At 33.5% G+C, this 21,123-nt stretch overlaps 1 protein-coding gene across 5 annotated transcripts in view; it reads right to left on the bottom strand.

The window, feature by feature from the left end:
• The window catches only part of LOC108910365 (fat-like cadherin-related tumor suppressor homolog), a 151,252-nt gene that overhangs the window by 36,394 nt on the left and 93,735 nt on the right, over window positions 1–21,123 (bottom strand). For 2 of the 5 annotated variants that reach the window (XM_018714944.1, XM_018714941.1), the window contains exons 4-14: window positions 18,164–18,268; window positions 15,217–15,369; window positions 14,945–15,155; window positions 12,687–13,729; window positions 9,111–10,371; window positions 5,735–5,959; window positions 5,596–5,670; window positions 3,552–3,575; window positions 2,117–2,554; window positions 587–1,441; window positions 367–528 (exon numbers count right to left, since the gene is read on the bottom strand). In XM_018714944.1, the coding sequence (XP_018570460.1) occupies window positions 367–528; window positions 587–1,441; window positions 2,117–2,554; window positions 3,552–3,575; window positions 5,596–5,670; window positions 5,735–5,959; window positions 9,111–10,371; window positions 12,687–13,729; window positions 14,945–15,155; window positions 15,217–15,369; window positions 18,164–18,268 (4,552 nt within the window). The remainder of the gene's footprint in view (window positions 1–366; window positions 529–586; window positions 1,442–2,116; window positions 2,555–3,551; window positions 3,576–5,595; window positions 5,671–5,734; window positions 5,960–9,110; window positions 10,372–12,686; window positions 13,730–14,944; window positions 15,156–15,216; window positions 15,370–18,163; window positions 18,269–21,123) is intronic. The other 3 variants (XM_018714943.1, XM_018714942.1, XM_018714945.2) reach the window with 3 other exon arrangements.

Raw genomic sequence — 21,123 nt, forward strand, 5'->3', positions numbered from 1 at the left:
CAATATTTTGACAGTAGGCATCGACAATAAAGTTATAATCTACTTTGTAGGTTATATCTCACCCGCAATTAAAAGGATATAATGTGTAACATTGGGTTAAGCTAGTGCATATTAGGAATAGAAAAAAATAGGGTGAATTAGATAAGTTTAGGCTCTTCCAAATATTTTACAGCCTCAAAACAATTTAAGATTCAGAGAGTATTAATTATAATGCGTAGAAAAAAATAAAAATTGTTTCATAAAATTATCACTTAATTGCAATGGCTAATTTAACTAATATTTATTTAGGTGGTAAAATATTCAAATAAATGGAGATGGATAAACAATTGTGGTAATAAAATTTTTCTTGTATTATTGGAAAAATACCTGTGGGAGAGTTCTCCGACAAGAAAAATTTCCCATCCCTCCTGTCGAAAACCGGCGGGAAATCGTTTGGTCCCATAATCAAAATATTGACTGGAATGTCAGCATGTTTTTCAGGCCTCCCTTTGTCGGTGGCTCGGACGAAGAATTGAAACACTTCACCCACTGAAAAATCAAACAAAACTAACCTCAAACACATTTTATTTTAATACATTCAACTTACCCCAAGAATAAACATTTTTATGCAGGAACAAATCTCCCGTCGCAGTGTCTATACCAAAAATACTTGCTACATCGGAAGATTTCTTCTCGTATATCGAGTATTCTATTTGTGCGTTTATCCCTTCGTCGATATCTATCGCTTTAACTCTAGCAAAACTGGTACTAGTGGTCAGATTTGAGTGAATACTAATTTTATATTCTTTTAGCAAGAATTTTGGGACGTTGTCATTTTCGTCCAAAACTCTCACTCGTACAGTTAGAAAATCGGAGAGACCGCCGCCATCTGTTGCAATTACGAGCAACTCGTACATTCTTTTCTTCTCCCTATCCAATCTAGTCTTAGTGACGATTTTCCCAGAGTGCTTATCGATGGAGAATACATCGTTCATCAAATCGGATTGAATGCTGTAAGTTATAGTTCCAAACTCCCCCATGTCTTCATCCGTCGCATTGACCGTGGCAACGGGGTAGCCTGGCATCCTATTCTCCGGTATCTGTACATCCCTTATAATATCTTCGAAGTGAGGCGGATGTAAGTTTGCCGGCAACAATTCTACTTTCAACCGTGCAAAGTTCGTGTAAACACCGTCGGACACAGAAACATTCAGCAACATGATTTGCTTGTTGCCAAAGTTCGCCAAGTTAGTCAAGGTGATTATACCCGTGTCGGGATTCATGGAAAAGGTTTGTTGCTCGTTTCCCGCTACTATCGTGTAACGGAGATTGTTTTGGTCCACTTCATCGAGGTCACTCGCTTTTACGATGGTGACGAATTGGTCTCTTTTAGCGTTTATGGATAAGCCGCACGAGTATGATGATTGGTCGAATTTTGGGGCATTGTCGTTCATATCCAACACTAAAACAATGCAAAATTATAGATTCATTTTTATAATTTATAGATTCATAAATAACAATAAGTTCATGGTCAAAAGTAGGATATTTCATTTACGTTTAATTGTTTATTTTTTTTTGAGAAACACCATAGAAATCCATTTATCTTAAAATGTTTCCAAAACTGTTCCAATTCCAATGTTGGATGCATAAAAGATTTGTTATATTAAAATGGCACGTTTTTTCTATATTAAAAGTATTCCAACAGTCATTAATTTCTGTAAATGAGAAATTTTTGAAAAAATTGTATGTCTTAGAAAAGGAGGTTTGGTAGTACCAAATTCATTTCATTAGTTTTACATGAAATTAAAATTTCATCTTCAAATCTTTGAAAAATGTACGGTACATTTCTTAAACCGAAAGGTATTCTAAGAAATTCAAAAATATCTTCTTGGACAGGAATCTGGTGATATTTTTAAACAAGATTAACTTTTGAAAGTATGTTACAATTATGAATTTATAAATTTAAATCATGAATATGTTGCAATAAACATCAATTTGGTGCTGTGAAAAAAATTATGTCTGTAAATAAATTACAATGTTTTACCTTCTATTTTCTAAACAGAGCAACTTAGCACAGCAATTGAATTAAATTGTCTTATTTTAACCCCTGTACTGTATGAACTGTATGAACACTTACCGCTTAACCAAACATGTGCTGTACTAGCCATGCTAGGTACTCCCTGATCCGTAGCGACGACGATAAAATGATGTGAGCTCGCTTCCTCATGATCCAAAGACTGTTTCAAGTAAATCGTCCCTTCATTCTCATCGATATAGAAGTATTCGGTGGCGTTATTCTCGTCTTTCTGTATGGAGTACAGTATTTTTTGGTTGGTTCCGGTATCGTTATCAATAGCCAATACAGTTAGAACGGCAGTGCCAAATTGAGCAGCTTCAGATATCGACACATTGTAGCTTTCTTGGGTAAACTCTGGGGGACAGTCATTGACGTCTTGAAGGACAATTGACACTGGTACTTCGGCGTAGACGCCAGACACAGAGTCGGTAGCTCTGATCAGTAGTTCGTACTGCGACTGTTGTTCGTAGTCTAGTTCGTCTACCACCGAAATCACACCTAGAGATGAAAATAATTTTTGAACTATTTGATTATCACACGAATAATTTGTACACATACAAAGCGTGTGTGTTCAGTATCAGCACAAAAATATACATAATCATTGTGGAATTCGTTATTAATTTTTAACATTATGGTGCCAGTGCTTGCAATGAATTTTTAAAATGTATTGGAGAAATGATAAAAAAATTGCTATGGCTTGTTAGAACAAAACAAATAAAAAATGAATTTTTTGTCATACAAAATAGTGCAAAAATGTAACAAAATTTTGATTAGTAGGATGGGAAAAATGTATTAAGTGTCTGCATGCAGAATCCGCCAACATTAGTGTGCATGCAATAATAAAACAACATAAAATAGAGACTTCGTGTTTTTTTAAAGTTTTCTGATGATTTACCAAAAAATTTATTTATTGTCACACTAATATATTCACAAATGGTCACCAAAAATGAAACCCAGTATTCTTTGGTGAATTTTAAGGGGAGTCTTTCGTATTAAATTTTTATCTGGGATGCTTCGTTAAAAAGATAAAGGGTGTTAAACTTAAAAAATATTTTTAAATTTTTTAAATAATGTAAAAACTAGTAATTGAAATAATAGATGCTCTAGTGGAGGGGAATTATTTCCCTAACTAGTTTTGAAATTATTAAAAAAAATTAAAAATATTTTTTTAACTTTAACACCCTGTATCTTTTTAATGAAGCGTCCTAGATAAAAACTTTATAGGAAAGACTCCCCTTAAAATTCACCAATGAATGCGAGGTTTCATTTTTGGTCATCGTTTGTGAATCACACTGTATATTTTATATTTTTCAGAACAGTGACAAAAATTAGTCAACATAAAGAATAAAGAAAGCAGTTAATATAATGGGGATGATAACAAGGCTAAAAAAGGTATGGCATGCTACTCTGCTAAGCTAGTGTGGCGAAACGACTGCCAAAAGCATGAATACGAGAACCCAACTACAACAAGACATTAATTTGTTGAAATACTCACAGGGACCATTGTTACTGTCTGGGGCTGTGGAAAGGAAATTAATAAAATAAATAACCTTATTTCTGTTTAAATTTCTTATACAATATTGTTAGTTTTTATAGATTAAATGTTATATGTCAAAAGATCTACTGGTTAAGAAAGTTATTATGTAAAGGTAAGTAGGTACTTAAAATTGCATTCTGATTTTTGAATTAGTTTACATAAACAATTAATGGATCATTTATTGACGAAGATCTAAATGTCTATGTGGATTTAATGATTAAATTTCATAAAAAATTTAATTTAATTTAATAAATTTATAAGGGAATTAGGGTTATAAAACTATATTCAATATACAATTTTAGAGAAACAAAGGTACAAAAATAAAGTACACAGGGTGTAACTAATGTCCTTAACCAAATTTACTGGCACATACGTCGCAAATTAATAAATAGAAGGTTCTTTAAATATGTTTTTGCAAATTCTTCATCTTTAAGGGTGTTAAAGTCCAAGGAAAAAATTTGTGTGCACTAGCACGTTATTTTAAATAAATAAATAAAACCAATTTATGTTTAAAAATAATAATTTCTTTTGTTTTAAAAACGAACAAAAAGATAAAGAAAAATACTAATTAGATTTATATAATTTTTTTAAAAATCGTTTCAAGTTTTTATCAATGACCTCTCACATTGACCTAGTTTAGCTGAAATATTGTCACAGTTTAAATTTAAGCAAAGTTCCATCATTTTCTGAATGCTTCCGAAGTGAATGGAGGTTAGCCTCAGCTGTGCTGCTGAAATGCTATACCGCTTTTGACAGGCAGCAACGACAGATTGTCTTTACACCTGGTATGATATGACGTGATGGTAAACGGGTTTGTTATATTTTCATTTTAGTTTTTGACTTTATCGGTTTACAAGAGGATGTTTGTAAAGTGCCTTTATGTGGTGTAAGTGTATAACCTTATAAAGTGATATATTTCAGCGTTTAGTAATAGTACAGCGTAATTTTGTGTTTATATAGTAAAAATCAGGTGAATAAACAGATTACTTATTTTTGTGAATTTTCTTTATCATTATTGATTACTGCTTGAGTTTTCTGTTACTTAGATTGCTTGTTAAATACTGTTTCAGTTTATCTTCTTTAAAATTACTAAATTTTGGCCTATGTGGAATGATAGGGCTCCGGGCGAATACCCACCCAACAAAAGTAACACGCTAAGGAGCAGTATCTCACGGCGGGTGGTGTGGAAATTTGCTTTTAAAACGTTTCTTTTAAATTTTGAGATTTGACAACAATGCATAGCCCAGTGCCCAATTGTGCTTATGCCGAGACTACTGCACCGCCGTTGTTTGAGGTCACATTAGCTTGTCCAGCGGTGGTGTATGAAAATTATTAACAAAAGTTTAAAAAAAATTAAGTTTTCAAGATGGAATTTGCAAAAAATAAATTATTTATGGATGTGTTTCTAAAAAATAAACGTAACCTTCATATAAATATGACCCCCATTCAAAGTTATATCATGTATAGTTTCTTTCAACTGTTTTTTGTAATGTACACCCTATAAAATGAAGTGTTTCCAGACACATGTTTATAAGACCTTTTTTTGGTAATGTGTACCTAAGAATTCACCATTAAAGTTTGTCCAAGTATTTTAGTTACAACCCGAACAGAATATTTTGAAGAATTTCTACGCTTATTAATAATTAGAAAAGCAAAAATTCAAAAGACAAAATGCATTAAAAAATTAACATTAGTTTAGATGGTAAGTATCGAAAAATCCAACACCAAACTAGTTCACTGAGTATTCTTTTACTCTAATTATTAATTGAAATGAGCAGAAATATGAACTAAATGAATTTTCTAGTTTTAATTAAAATCAAACAAAACTTTGCAGTGAAAGCATCATTTTTAATTATCTCGCATTTTTTTTTACTTCTCTGTAACTGGATTACACATCTTTGTGATTTAATTAAAAATGACACATTGTCATGCACAAAATATTACGGTTCCTATTTTAGTCAAGTACATATGATTCAGAAAACCACACATAACACTGATATACCTGCTGTATCGTTTGCAAGAGTTACTAAAAATGCAGTCAAGTTTTTGTACATTTTCGGTTTTCTTGGCAGAAATGCTACCGAAAAACAAAAAAAAAAAAGACAAATAATAACTACCACAGAAAAAATTATTAAACTCACCTGTGTTAAAATCAAGTGCAAATTCCTCCAGTTCGTTGCCCTTTACTATGCTGTAAATAAGTTTACGCGAGAGCGGAGACTCAGCCTCGATGGAAATAGATAATGGGGAATGCAACTCCACGTTCTCGGGGATTATTTCAGAGTAGAATTGTTTCTTGAAAACTGGCATGGATCTATCTATCACCTTAACGTGGACCGTAACGTCCGTCCTACAAGGTGACATTCCTAAAAGTACCAAAAACAGTTAATGTTGTAGTACATCATAAGACACAAAGATTGAATTTATTTAATGACGTTTAAAGAAATACATATCCCCAAATTTTGACTTTAAATAATAGAACACCCTAACAATTAAATATGATTTTTGTAATGAAACCTATATATATTTATATATTTTGCGAGAATATTACAGTGACGGAAGATTTGATAGGTCTATTTCTAATAGTATGGCAAATATGGTCAGAATATTCTCAAAATATTAATATTTTATTTCCAAAAGTGTGAATTGGATTTGTAAAAAGTGTAATCTGATTTGAAACTGGATCCATTTGATTTGTAAAAAACTATATTTAATTTGTGAAAAGGTGTATTTGATTTGCAAAAGGGTGAATGATTTATGAGGTGAATTTTCTTTGTAAAAAGTTGAATTTGATTTGTAAAAAATTGAATTTGATTTATAATAAGTTGAATTGATTTGTGAAAAGGTAATTTTGGTTTGTAAATGAGTGAATTTGATTCATAAATGGATAAATTTGTTTTATAAATATGATAATTTGACTTGTAAAAAATTGAATTTGATGTACAGTGTGAATTTGATTTGTAAAAAGGTGAATTTGATTTGTGAAAAGGTGAATTTGTTTTGTTAAATGTCAAATTTTATTTATGAAAACGTAAATTTAATTTATGAAAGGTGAATTTGATTAGTAAAAAGGGATTTTGATTTGTACCTAAATGAGTGAATTTGTTTCATAAATAAATGGATGAATTTGGTTTGTAAAACTGATAATTTGATGTGTAAAGATTTGAATTTGCAAAAAAGTGAATTTGATCTGCAAACATGTGAAATGCTTAATTTGATTTATGAAAAAATTGAATTTGATTTTTGTAATAAGTTGAATTTGACTTGTGAAAAGGTGATCTTGATTTGTAAATGAGGGAATTTGATTCATAAACAGATGAATTTGGTTTGTAAAAACGACAATTTGACTTGTAAAAAGTTGAATTTGATGACAAAGATCTCTAATGATCTGTAAAAATGTGAATTTGATTTGTAGAAAGGTAAATTTGATTTGTGAAGAGAATTTGATTACTAAAATGTTAAAATTAATTAAAAAAAGTGATTATGATTTGCAAAGAGTTGAATTTAGCTTGTAAAAAGATGAACTTGATTTCTAAAAAATTTAATTTGATTTGTAATAAGTTGAACTGACTTGTGAAAAGGTCATTTTGGTTTTTTAAATGAGTGAATTTGATTCATAAATGGATGAATTTGTTTGTAAAAACGATAATTTGATATGTAAAAATTTGAATTTGCCAAAAGATGAATTTGATCTGCAAAAAAGTGAAATGCTTACTTTGATTTATGAAAAAGTGAATTTGCTTTATGAAAGGCGAATTTGATTTCTAAAAAGTAGAATTTGATTTGCAAAAAATTGAGTTTGATTTTTGTAATAAGTTGAATTTGTTTAAAAAATGACAATTTGACTTGTAAAAAGAGGAGTATGATGTACAAAAAGGGGAATTTGATATGTAAAAATGTAAATTTGATTGGTCAAAAAGTGAATTTGATTTATAAATGGAGAATTTTATTTGTAAAAAGTTGAACTTCATTTGCAAAAAATTTAATTCAATTTGTAATTAGTTCAAATTCACTCATGAAAAGGTGATTTTGATTTGTAAGATTGAATTTTATTCATAAACTGATGGATTTGGTTTGTAAAAACGACAATTTGACTTGTAAAAAGTAGAATTTGATGTGCAAAGAGGTGAGCTTGATCTGTAAAAATGTGAACTTGATTTGTAGAAAAGTAAATTTGATTTGTGAAGAGAATTTGATTACCAAAATGTTATAATTAATTAAAAAAAGTTGAATTTGATTTGCAAAAAGTTGAATTTAGCTTGTAATAAGATGAATTTGATTAGTAAAAAATTGAATTTGATTTGTAATAAGTTGAATTGACTTGTGAAAAGATGACTGGTTTGTAAATGAGTGAATTTGGTTCATAAATGGATGAATTTGTTTGTAACAACGATAATTTGAAATGTAAAAATTTGAATTTGCCAAAAGGTGAATTTGATCTGCCGAAATGTTAAATGCTTAATTTGATTTATGAAATACTGAATTTGATTTATGAAAAAGTGAATTTGATTTATGAAAGGCGAATTTGATTTGCAAAAATTTGAATTTGATTTGCAAAAAATTGAATTTGATTTTTGTAATAAGTTGAATTCGACTTGTGAAAGTTAAATAATTTGACTTGTGAAAAGGTGAGCTTGATTTATAAATGAGGGAATTTGATTCATAAACGGATGAATTTGGTTTAAAAATGACAATTTGACTTGTAAAAAGAGGAGTATGATGTACAAAATGGGGAATGTGATATGTAAAAATGTAAATTTGATTGGTCAAAAAGTGAATTTGATTTATAAAAGATTATTTGTAAAAAAGTTGAACTTGATTTGCAAAAAATTTAATTCAATTTGTAATTAGTTAAATTTCACTTGTGAAAAAGTGATTTTGATTTGTAAGATTATATTTTATTCATAAACTGATGGATTTTGTTTGCAAAAACGACAATTTGACTTGTAAAAAATTGAATTTGATGTGCAAAAAGGTGAGCTTGATCTGTAAAAATGTGAATTTGATTTGTAGAAAGACAAATTTGATTTGCAAAAAGTTGAATTTAACTTGTAAAAAGATTAATTTGATTTGTAAATGAATGAATGTGACTTGTAAAAAGTTGAATTCGATTTGCAACAGTTGAGGGTGGCTTGTAAAAAAATGAATTTGATATTGAATAGGTTGAATTTGTTTTGTGAAAGTTAAATTGAATGGTAAAAAAAGTTGAATGCAGTTTATAAAAAGTTCAATTTGGTTTTAAAAAAAGTAAATTCAATTTTTAAAAAACTGAACTTGATTCACAGAAAGTTGAATTTGAAGCAACGCAAGTGTAACTTAAGGTGTAACTTTTTTAATAGACCTATCAACCTTTATATCACCGTAATTATGGGAAGAGAGAATATGTATAGTGCTTCAATAAAAAAAATTAAATTAAGTTGCGCTATATTTTTTCTTTGAAAACATTTAAAAAATTTTGAAAAATATCGACATTAATTAATCCTACAAAAATAATAATAGTAAATGCAGAAAAAATACCTTTATCGTAAGCAGCTATAAGTAGTTCGTATTCCTTGTTGTGTCCCTCTAAATTTTGCTTAATTTCGATATCTCCCGTCTCCCTGTGAACTTTGAACAGCTCCCCGTGTCCTTTAATAAGTTCATAACGTACTTCCCCATTCTCGGCACTATCCATATCTATAGCATGCACTTTGGTAATGATACTGCCTTTCTCGTCATCCACAGACACCACCGCGTAGTAAGGCAAATTGACGAACATCGGACAATTGTCGTTAATGTCCAGGATGGTAACGTTGACTATGACATGAGCAACTCTAGGACGATCTCTAGGCGGCATGTTGCTTCTGGCTTCTACGATAAGTTCGTACTTGTCTTGGACTTCCCTGTCAAACTTAAGCCCGGTGGTCCGTATCACGCCCGATGTTGGACCTATGGTGAACATATCGGTGGGATTTAAGATCCTAAACTCTAAATGTTCATTTAAGGCACTCCCCAGAACGTTAACTACGCACACGTGGGTAATTTTTGTGGAGTTTTCCATGATTGATCCCTCGTAGAAAGGTTTTTGGAACACCAATCCGGAATTATCAGACTCTTCTACGCGGATGTAGACTTTAGCGACGCTTCCGAACTGGCCATCGGAGACTCTAACTTGGAGTTTGTAGGAAGGTTTTAAGTTGTCCGGTTTTACAAGAGTTATTAGACCAGTTTTGGAATTGATGTCAAAAATGCCCAGTTTATTTCCTTCTATTATGTCATACTTCAAGGCACCGCTTTCTGAGCTATCTGGGTCTGTCGCATTAACCTGAATCACTGCAACATTTTTATATGAAGGTAATAGCAATGTTACGTTGTAAACGGGACTCGAGAACACAGGTGAACAATCATTTACATCCGTAACGACGATATCTACTTTGGCGGTGGTTTCTGACGAAAGCCTAGGTTTTCCTAGATCGGAAACTTCTACGTGAAACGAGAAACTACTGTACGTCTCATGGTCTAATAATCTTATAGTCCTAATAGCACCGGTGTTAGAGTCGATTTCGAAATAACGTCTAGGTAAGATCTCGATGATCTCGTAATGTAATAAGGCATTTCCTTCCGAATCTGCATCAAAGGCCTTGATCACGAGCGGCTCACTCGTGTTCGTTAAAACTAGTGATTTTATGGGGGCAGATTCGCTGATAATTCCGGCGTAGTGTGATTGTAGAAACTCGGGGACGTTGTCGTTCTTATCTAATATATGGATGATCACGTTGCAAGATGCTGATATAGAGGCCTGCAAGTGTGAAATAATATATAAGAGCAAGAGCATAACCATGGCACAAGACAAAAAAGATATAAAAAGTAATGAACAAAATAAACCATAAACCATGGACCTATGAGCAGAACTTTTTTATTTTTCAAAAATTGGTGTGTTAAAAAGAAATAAGAGAAAGCGAAACAAATCGTAGAGGAAGAAGTAAATGAAAGAAAAGAGAAAACATTCAATGAAAGTAGGGAAAGGGACCTTAAAAAACAAATGGGTAATTGTAATATTATAAGGTAAGTTTAGTATTAACATACAAAAGATTAAAAGAGACAGAGATCTACGAAGCATATCCGTAAAGTAAGAGTACCTAGACTCTGATGTTCTGTGGTTTTTGTTTTCAACAAAGTTGGCAACACTGCATTCAAGGCCAAGGTGTTGTGAGAAGAACGTGTGCTCATTTGTCTTAGTCAGTTGAGAACTGTTGTTGTAGTGGCATGTTGAAGTGAGTGCCGCTATTCCGAATCCCGCCAGCTGCGAGGTGAGGAGTGTAATCTGGTTTCTTCTTACAAAAAGGTAATCGCCATTCCAGATTTTTAGTGAAATCAAAATTGTTTATGGGGATGGTGCTATAAATTGTACTAAAGTGTACAAGTGGTGTCATGAGTATAAAGCTGGCATAACAAATGTTCAAGATGAACAAATGAGTGGGTGTCCCTCCTGACTGATGAGATGGTGAACAAAATCGAAGAAATATGCTCCGTGGCGACCTTCGATTGACTTTAGATGAGATGAACGCACAAAGCTCCAGATCCCTTTTGCATGAAATAATTAATGAAACAATTATTAAAAATTGTGTGCGAGGTACCAAAACAGCTTACGGATCAACACACAGCCAACAGAATCGCATCGTCATAGAAATTTCTCAAGCGCTTCGAACTGGAAGGTGAACAATTCCTCGACTGCATTGTGACTGACAACAAAACTTGGGTGACGCTCTACACCCGTGAGAGGAAAAGACAATCAATGCAGTGGCGACTTCCGCTTTTATCATCTGCGAAAAAAATTCAAAACCATTGTTTCGGCAAAAATAACCACAACAACAGTGGTTTGGGACCGTCAAGGGATTCTTCTCATTGACCTTTTGCCCCAGCGGAAACAATTAATGCTACACGGTACTGTGAAATCCTGAAATACCTACGGAGGGCGATACAGAACAAAGACAGTGTGCTTGTTGCAAGACAACGCACGTCCCTACATAATCAACGCCACAAGGCAACTTTTGGATTCATTCGGTTGGAACATCATCAACTACCCTGACAATCCTGATCTGACACCTTCTGATTTTCATCTTTTCTCTTCTCTGAAGAGTATATGGGTGGAAAAAAGAAGGCGACTCCGTAGAAAACTAGTGTTTGATGACCTTTCTGAATATGTAAATTGTTCATAAATATACTGCCGTTTCGATTTGTAAAAAATCTAGTACACTTACTTTGTGAATATGTCTCGTAGATATTAATACTGAACATGCCTATAGAATTTTGAACGAATAAATATTCATAATATAAAGTATAACTCCGCGGTCGAAATTATAGAGAGTGACTCCGACATAATATAAAAACACTATTACCATAATGCGTATAAAATATAAAATGATTTTTATACGGTTCAATATTTTTTATCTTTGTGCCGCTCGCTACACATATCGATAGAATCTACAATTGTCTATAACTGAGTTACATTGAACGTCGATCTATATTCTATCTCTGTCTTTTGCACATGGTAGGGAATAGGGAAATGCTTTTTTAGTGGGTGTAAACGGACTTGATTTAGCCTTCCTGAGAAACGTCATAGCATAAGCGTAGACTAGGGGTCTAATTCCATGGCTATAATAAAATTTATAAATTAAAAAACACAACTGGGACGTTTTAAAATGCTGTAATAATTAAAATGGATCAAAGTGCCGGTTATAGCAAACCATAAAAAATATTAGATGTTATGTTTTATTATCTTTTTTCAATATTTTCTATATTTTGTTGCCTTTTACGCAGACACGCCAATGGATTTTCGTTCCCGGCACGCTTCATCCCCCTTACTAGTCCAAAAGCTAGTGATGAGTCACTCTCTATAATTTCGACCGCGGAGTATAGGTAACAATGAAATCGCTTATGAGGTTCAAAAATGGGTAGACAATCAAATAATTGATTATTTTAATGATTTTCATGAAATAATTTCTTTCTGCAACTTTTGTATGCCGCTATATTTTAATGTATGAATAATCTCTACCATATTTTTCAAGAAATAATTTAATTCATCAAGAAAATTACTCTTAAACTACCACTTACCATATTAGTAGCTATCACAGATAAATTGTAGAACTTAGTAGTCTCGTAATCCAAGTACTTCTGCGTGGTTATAACCCCTGTACTCGGGCTAATGATGAAAGCACTATCCTTATTGCCCGACAAAATCTCAAACTGCAACGAAGAAGTGCTTTTCACATCCAAATGAGCGACATAGCTGCCTAACGGCTGGTCTTCATAAATCTCAGCCGCTATCTCCTCAGAATTGAACTTGGGCGGAGAGTTGTCCGCCATAGTAAGCATTATGTGAGCGGGTATTGTCGAGGACAAAGCGGGCTGACCATGATCCGTCGCTCTTATATGTAAAGTGTATTCGTTGACGGTGGTCAAGTCTAAATCCCTAGCTATGCTAATGATTCCCAAGTCGGGGTCGATGGTAAAAACGTTCCCAACGTTTCCGGATATGATGGAGTACGTTATGCGGGCGTTTTCGCCTTTGTCGTGGTCCACGGCAAACGCTCTTAGCACCGCGCTGTTTACGGTAGCGGATTCAAAGACTTTTCCTACCAGGATCTTGTCAGAGAAGTGGGGACTGTGGTCGTTGTGGTCATGGACGATTATTTGAACTCTAGCGAAGTTTCTTTTGGCTGGGGTACCCCCGTCACGCACCATAACGGTTAAGATGTGCTCGCTTATGGATTCCCTGTCCAAGCTTGCCGCTAGGGATATAACCCCCGTTATCGAGTCCAATAAGAAGGTACGTAACGATATGATATTCTCGGCCGAGTGAAAACTGTAGATCAGCTTTTCGTTATCGTCTTTGTCAGTCGCTTTTAGCTTCAGCACTTCCGTGTATAGTGGAACGGCTTCGGATATTTCTACCTTATACAAGCTTTCTGAAAACTCTGGTCGGTGGTCGTTGATGTCCAGTACGGATATGTTGAGTGGAATATAAATGGTGTATATGGTGTCGGTGATGCTTATGTTTAAGGTGTATTCGCTCTGTATCTCGCAGTCTAATTTTTGGGCGATTAGGATGTTGCCGACGTCCCTACCGATGTAGAACTCATTGCGATCGTCACCATCTATAAGAAAATAGTTGTTAAAGGTACTATTACCACTTAGATTATTAAGTGGTAATAGTGCATTAAAATAAGCAAAAAAAATGAAGTTTAAATATACCCTAAGACCAAAACTGGAAAGTGAAAATTAAAAAATTTTTAATAGAATAGTTATTATTTACACCATAAAGGAGGCAACAGAGTCGAGACTGGTAAATTATACTTAACTGTTGCTTGGTGTATAATATTTTATCTGTTCACATAGTTCTTTGTGGTTCATGAAATAAAGATTAGGTTTTATTTTTTGACATTTCTTAATCAATTCATTTTGGCATTATTCGAAATCTTGCAAAGTCGCCTTGGTTGTTTGGATTTTGTCGTTTCTAAGGTGTTTATAAACAAAGTTATATAAAAGTTGCAATTTTACTGGTTTTGAATTTAGCTGCCTGTGAATTTTTATTGCCCGAGAAATCGAAAGTACAACTTCTGATTCTAAAAATGGTATGTCACGTTCGTTTACAATTACTTCTCGTCTGGGTTCTGTTTTTCACCTAGAAATTCTCAAGAAATATATCAAGATTAGACTGCAAATTAAAACTGAAACGCTTTTTTATGCGCTATCGTGTATTGTCGGCAAGGATACCCTTTCTATGACTCGTAATGCACAGTTTTTTAAACTAGAACATCCTGAAATATATACAGGCCATTATTAATTCCGAAGAACATCGGCAACGTTACTGGCTAATACAGGAGTATTAGCAACCAAGAGACATGGTGGGTGGAAATCAGCCACAATTGCAGAAAGTTATGTTGCTGACAGTTTAAGTAACAAAAATTAAATAGCCAACAGGATTCTTTTCAATGACACTTCAACTCCAGATTCTAGTAGCACGTCGCATGATGCTGTTTTAATGGATCAGTCAGATAATATTGAGTCTCCGGTTAATATAATATGCATTTATAGCTCAAAACCGCTTTTTTCCCTAGGGAGGTAAGTTATCTCACTTACCTCCCGTTGCCCATAGCAACGGTCAAATCCACTTGCCTCGTTAAAAACAATGTATTAATAGTCTTTTTACTATAGTGAGAGCAGATAAATTATTCTTTTTATCTGGTTAACATTAGGCCAAACTAATGTTAATAAAATCCACTGGCATTTCCTTTAATATTATTTGTTGTAATCCCATCTGTACAATAGAAATATTCTTAGATACGGATATTAAAATCAAAATTACTTACCAACAATATCGTACCAGAGGGTATCATTGTCTGGGTCAGTTGCTGAAATAGAGGCAACCAAAAATCCGATCTCTTCGCTCTCTGTCAATTTGACAGGTTGAGGGATTTTCACCTCTGGCGGGTTTTTGGAAGTGGCTGGTACTGGAACGATGTGAACAGACACCTTGCAGATGCTGTGTTTCGAGATATTTCCTCCATCGCTGACTTTGATCTACAATGAAACATTGGGGAAACATTAAAATTATTTCATTTTTTTCTACCTAAATACTTACATTGAGCTCGTATTCCTGCCCAGGTTCAAATCCTTTCTGAGCGTAGACGATTCCTGTACTGTTGTCGATTTTAAATTTCGATCTTCCTTTTCCGGATTTTATGTGGTAGCGTAGCTTAGCATTCTGTCCTATATCTCTATCAAACGCAAGGACCTACCCAAAAATTTTTAATAAAAATGAAATGTGTCTACCTTTGATTTTTTCAAAATGTTTAGTGGTCGTTTAACAAATTATTGTGTTATAATAATTTGTACTAAACTTTCTTAAAAAAATGCACATGTAAACCAAGTAGAGTTACAGACAGAGAGAAAAAAATATAATTAAGCTATAGATATTATACGAAAGTAAATACCTTTTCCTTTTATATTTATTATTAGGTCAGTTTAATGAGATGATTCTTTGGAAAATATGTATTCAAAATACATTTTGATTGTGTGCATGAGTTAATGATTATAAAAGATTATGGTGTATAAAAAAATTGATGAACAAATCTGGACAGAACAGAGAAAAAAACTATCTTGTTGCTTATTTTATATATTTTTTATGTAGACATACTAGTTTTTACTTAGACTAATTAAACTCGAAAGCAATTATGTGACTTCCTAAATTTGTGGTAGGTATTTGACATAAAAAAAAATATTTTTAGTTTTATACACATTATTTTTCACCCTCTAGTAAAATGTTTATTTTTTGCATTTGCTTTAAACATAGTTTCGTTTATTTTTAAAATGTACCTACATTGAAAACAATAAACTACTGTTTTTTATCATTTTCATCCTATACAATTACACTTGTTTAACAAAAATTTAAAATAAATTGAATTCTACAAAATTTTGTTTGATGAATTTTTATTTTACCATTTTAACTTTTCTTAAAAACACGTATTTAAAATAAAATCTGATTTAGACGATGACAATATTGAAAATAAATTAAATTCCTATGTTCCATTAAGTTAAAACATGGCTTAAAAATATGTAAATAAAAATTTTCTTAGAGAGTTGAAAATTGAAATGCTCTTAGTAGGTACAAAATAGAGAAAATTGTTCAGTGTTAAATTTCTCAAATATCGATTATATAATAAAAATTAATAAAATAAGCAATAAAAGAACAGCTTTTTCTAAAAGCAGTAAATCATTTAAAGGTTCCTGTTAATAAAATTTGAAGAATTATGCGATTTTTCGATTTCTTTATTTCAAACATAATAAAATCTACATAGCAATATAGAGCGCTTTTATTCTCAGTGAACCTAAAAATGCATCTACCGCAGTAGATAGTGTATCCGTTGAAGACAAACTAAAAAATTCTAGTCTAAAGTACCCAAATTTTTAGGTATCATGAGATCAGCTCAAAGCGAACATGAAAACAGTAATATTTTTCTTCGTATTTTCCAAATATTTTATTTTTTTGATAAATTTATGTTTTCGCTAAAATATTCAACTGTTTTTAAGTAGATTGACATTATTTAAATAGACCACATATTTTTCAAATAAGCTACAGCTGTGTCAATCGTCAATTTTTATACAAATTAAATTTTGTATTCTTAAATTACATATTATGTATTCATGTATTCTAGAGCTATTTAAAAAGTATTAACATTTATCTTTAGCAATTTAGCAGATTCTATTGTAGCGAATAGCAAGTGCTTTTCTTAAGCTTTTACTTCACATATTTTCAAGCTGCAAAAACAATTTCTGAATTAGGAAGCTATTTTTCGCTATTATGTAGTTGATCTTACAAAAAACGTGTGCAAATGTGTTTTGTTGTAAAAATAACTATTCAAACCTAAAAAATAGGATACTCATTTAATTAGACTAAAAAAATTTGTCACAAACGGGTACAGGCACTATCTACTTACAGCCAAGCTGTCCAGATGCTGGTATACATAAAAAAAAACCCATGCACTTAGTAAACCGCATGCAGAATGTCGGCAAGAGGAGGGCACAGCATGACGAAAAAAAATAAAACAATGAGATGCTTTCGTGCAACACACACAGAACAAGTTAATTACCGTAACTCGAAAAAGTACAAAGGATTAAAAACGTCATGCAGAACATCGAGCTATGAATAGGGCTGGTCACGATCTCGTGTGTCTGCTTGTTAGTTTGGTTTTCATAAATTTACGAGACGCCCCAACGTAATGCGGGCCACCGAAAATTTTCATGACGATGCCAGTTTCTTATGGTGTGTGAAATGTTACGAATTTCAGAACAAATTTAAGACGTCTTATTAGAAATCGGCATTGTTTTTTATTGTCCGTTTGAATTACAGGCGTGATTACCAATGATTTTTTTAATTGTATGGAGCTAATACTAGTTTTATTTTATAAATCCCCAATTGTTGGCAACATTGATTTGTTTGTTTTTAGAAAGTAGTATATCGTAATTTTGAAATTTTTCTTTTTCGATACGATTCTTAGATCAATTTGAAACTATATCTATGATATTAACTTCTAAATTTAACGTTTAGTTAACAGTTAACAAATTAGTGAAAAATGACTCTAGGTACTTTAAATTGTAGGTAATTTAGTTGCATACAACAAAATAACTCATTTTTCGACAGGTCGTCTAGTTTTTCGTGGACAGTAAAAAAGTAAAATTTTTTCAAGTTTTCAAGTTTTATGATCTAATTCTGGAGTAATAGTGCTTCTTCTTATTGAAAATTATCACTATTTTTAGTAATACATAATTTAGTAAGTCTTGTATAAAGGCAAATTTAGGTAAATCGACTTATAATTTTAAAATGCACAATTTGAAATTAAACTGGCATTTCGCCACCTGTATTCGATTCTTCGACTGTGCTATTTATTAAACACAAATAAACTGTTTTCTCGGTGTAGCGCAACCACAACAAGCAGCCTACAGAGACCGTTCCTGTGTCCCAACAGAAACAGAATGTCCTCGATTGATGTCTAGTTAGTTGTTCGTGGCATGATCTCATTCCCGCTTACCCGCAGGATGCGGTCCAGGCCGACCATGTCAGCAGGACCGTAAGTTTCCCACGTGTCGTCGTCGAGGGCTGCGTCAGCTCCGTCGAAATCGTCCGGCGAGTCTTTCTAATAAGTCAAAAATGTATGATTCAAATTTCAAATGGTGGGCTAATTATTCAGTGAGTGGCGAAAAGTGATGAGGTGACCGAATTTAAAACCGGACGCGCATAAATTCGCACGAGATTTGCAATTTTTATAAAGATATAGAATTTATAGACGGCAGTATTTTAAATCCTTGACACTGCTACGCAAACAGAAACATACAGACCTGTAAATAATGCCATTTTTCTCAAGAATGGTTTTCTGTCTTCGATTTTCTCAGTGACAATTATTTTTTTAGATAAAACCACCTTTTCAATGTTGCTGCTCTTTTCAAAAATATATGACTACTGTAAAAGTTTTGACCGCTAAAAGGGGGAGGTAACTGGAGAAAACTACCACCCATTATATCGATTTGACTAAAGTTCTAAGAAATAATACTTCATAATAGTCCAAATAAATGTGCCAAATTTTAACGCGATCGGTAAAAGGATTATGAAGTTATTATACTCTAACCAACCTATATGTTTGAATAGGGCAAAGTCCACTACAAACGAGAAACATTGTCACATTAAATTCTTAAATTTAAATTTAAATCTTTTTAAATAATTCGGTACCTACTATTAAAATATAATATTATTTAAAGAAAAGTTTTTGTAATATCTACTGAGGATTAGTATTAGTAAGACACACGGCAAGTTCTTGCATTAAACGAATAATATTGTAGGCATAAATAATTTGCTACATAAATGCGTTTTGTTATAAAAACATGTCGTTTATGCTCGAGTGTTTGTTATTTATAGTCTAGGCAAGTTAGACCAAAATCACCCAGAATACGGAATTTTTTTTCTGATGAACCGATTGAGTTGCGGTTTTCGGCATTGTCTTAGGAAAAATATCAGGAAAAAAGTCTATATATTACACTTTGGGGCTGGATCGAAACTGCATTGCGGGTGCATAAAGTGCATCTTGGAGTGCATCAATTTTTCCGAATTTTCTAAAATTGGTAAAAATTGACTAAAAGTTGTAGAAATTTGTGTGCAGGAGTTTTCGGAGTCGGAGATTCCGAATCTGACCCTGAAAAAAATGCCCAACGGCCCTGGAGCCCCCCCCAGGGGGGCAAGCGGGGGGCCTTCTGTAAAACATCGAATAGCTGAGTAATTGCCTTCTAAATCCCCACTCGGGGGTTTTTGGGGTCGGGGATTTCGATTCTGACACAGAAACTTATGTCCGCCGCCCCTGCCCCCCTCCCAGGGTGGCAAGGGGGGGCCTTCTGTAAAACATCGAACAGCTGAGTAATTACCTTCTAAATTTCTACTCGAGAGTTTTTGGGATCGGGGATTCCAAATCTGACACTGGAAAATATCCATTAATCTTAGCCTGTCTATCACTGAGAAAAATTGTATTAGAATTGGAGAAATCCTGGACAATCCGTCCCCAAGAGATACATATCGTTAAATCAAAGAAATATTTCTTAAAACCGAAGAATATTTCATGGATCATGGATTTTCAAAAGAATCTCTTGGGCCCGTGCGACTGCGGATAATGCATAACAATTAGGCGACAAAATCCGATTATTATCCGATGCAGATCTTGTGGGTGCAGGAAGCATGGAATTACATGTACAAATTGTTTTGAAACCAACTGTTCCAATACTGAAATAGTCGAAAATGTAATAGATGATAGATAGATGGAGACAGTGATGGCAGTACTGATGATGAAAATTGTGATTGATAGTGAAAGTGTTAGATAAACATATGATAGTAGTTGTCTCACTAATTGCCTTGCAAATAAAAAGAAAATTTGTTCTCAGAATAAAGTGGATTCTTTTCGACTCATTAATTTCCTGTTAGTTTTTCTTACCCTTCTTGTCTAATCTCTGTAAATTTACGTGTGTTACAATGTAAAGATAAGCCTACAAGAACATGGTTGGTAAGCGGGTGGAGCAGTTTTATTGCAAAAATCTGATGTGCCTTTCGATGTTTTCCAGAAAGCCCACCCCACGGGCGTTGGGCATACTTTTAGTGTCAGAATCGGAATCCCCGACCACAAAAAACCCCGAGTGGAAATTTAGAAGGCAATTACTCAGCTATTCGATGTTTTACAGAAGCCCCCCCTTGCCCCCTGGGGGCTCCAGGGGCATCGGGCATACTTTTCAGTGTCAGAATTGAAATCCCCGACCCCAAAAATCCCCGAGTGGAAATTTAGAAGGCAATTAATTACTCAGCTATTCGGTGTTTTACAGAAGGCCCCCTTGCCCCCCCCTGGAGGGCCCCAGGGGCGCTGGATATACGTTTCACTGTCGGAATCGAAATCCCCGACCCCAAAAACCCCCGAGTGGGTATTTAGAAGGCAATTACTCAGCTATTCGATGTTTTACAGAAGGCTCCCGCTTGCCCCCCTGGGGGCCCCCAAGGCCGTCGGGCATATTTTTCTCCCCGACCCCAAAAACCCCCGAGGTATTTAGAAGGCAATTACTCAGCTATTCGATGTTTTACAGAAGGCTCCCGCTTGCCCCCCTGGGGGCCCCCAAGGCCGTCGGGCATATTTTTCAGGGTCAGATTCGGAATCTTCGACCCCGAAAACCAAATTTCTACAACTTTTAGTCAATTTTCACCATTTTTAGAAAATTCGGAAAAATTGATGCACTCCAAATGCACTTTATGCACCCGCAATGCAGTTTCGATCCAGTCCCAAAGTGTAATATATAGACTTTTTTCCTGATATTTTTCCGAAGCCAATGCCAAAAACCGCAACTCGATTGGTTCATCAGAAAAAAATTGCTGATTTATAGGCTAACTTGCCTGGTCTAATACGCCAAATATACAAAAATTCTTTTAATAAAATATATTTCGACTTGTTCACTTATTATTGTACTTTAT

This window comes from Anoplophora glabripennis, unplaced genomic scaffold (assembly GCF_000390285.2).
Source record: "Anoplophora glabripennis isolate ALB-LARVAE unplaced genomic scaffold, Agla_2.0 scaffold512, whole genome shotgun sequence".
In the NCBI taxonomy this organism is placed as follows: Eukaryota; Metazoa; Arthropoda; class Insecta; order Coleoptera; family Cerambycidae; genus Anoplophora; species Anoplophora glabripennis.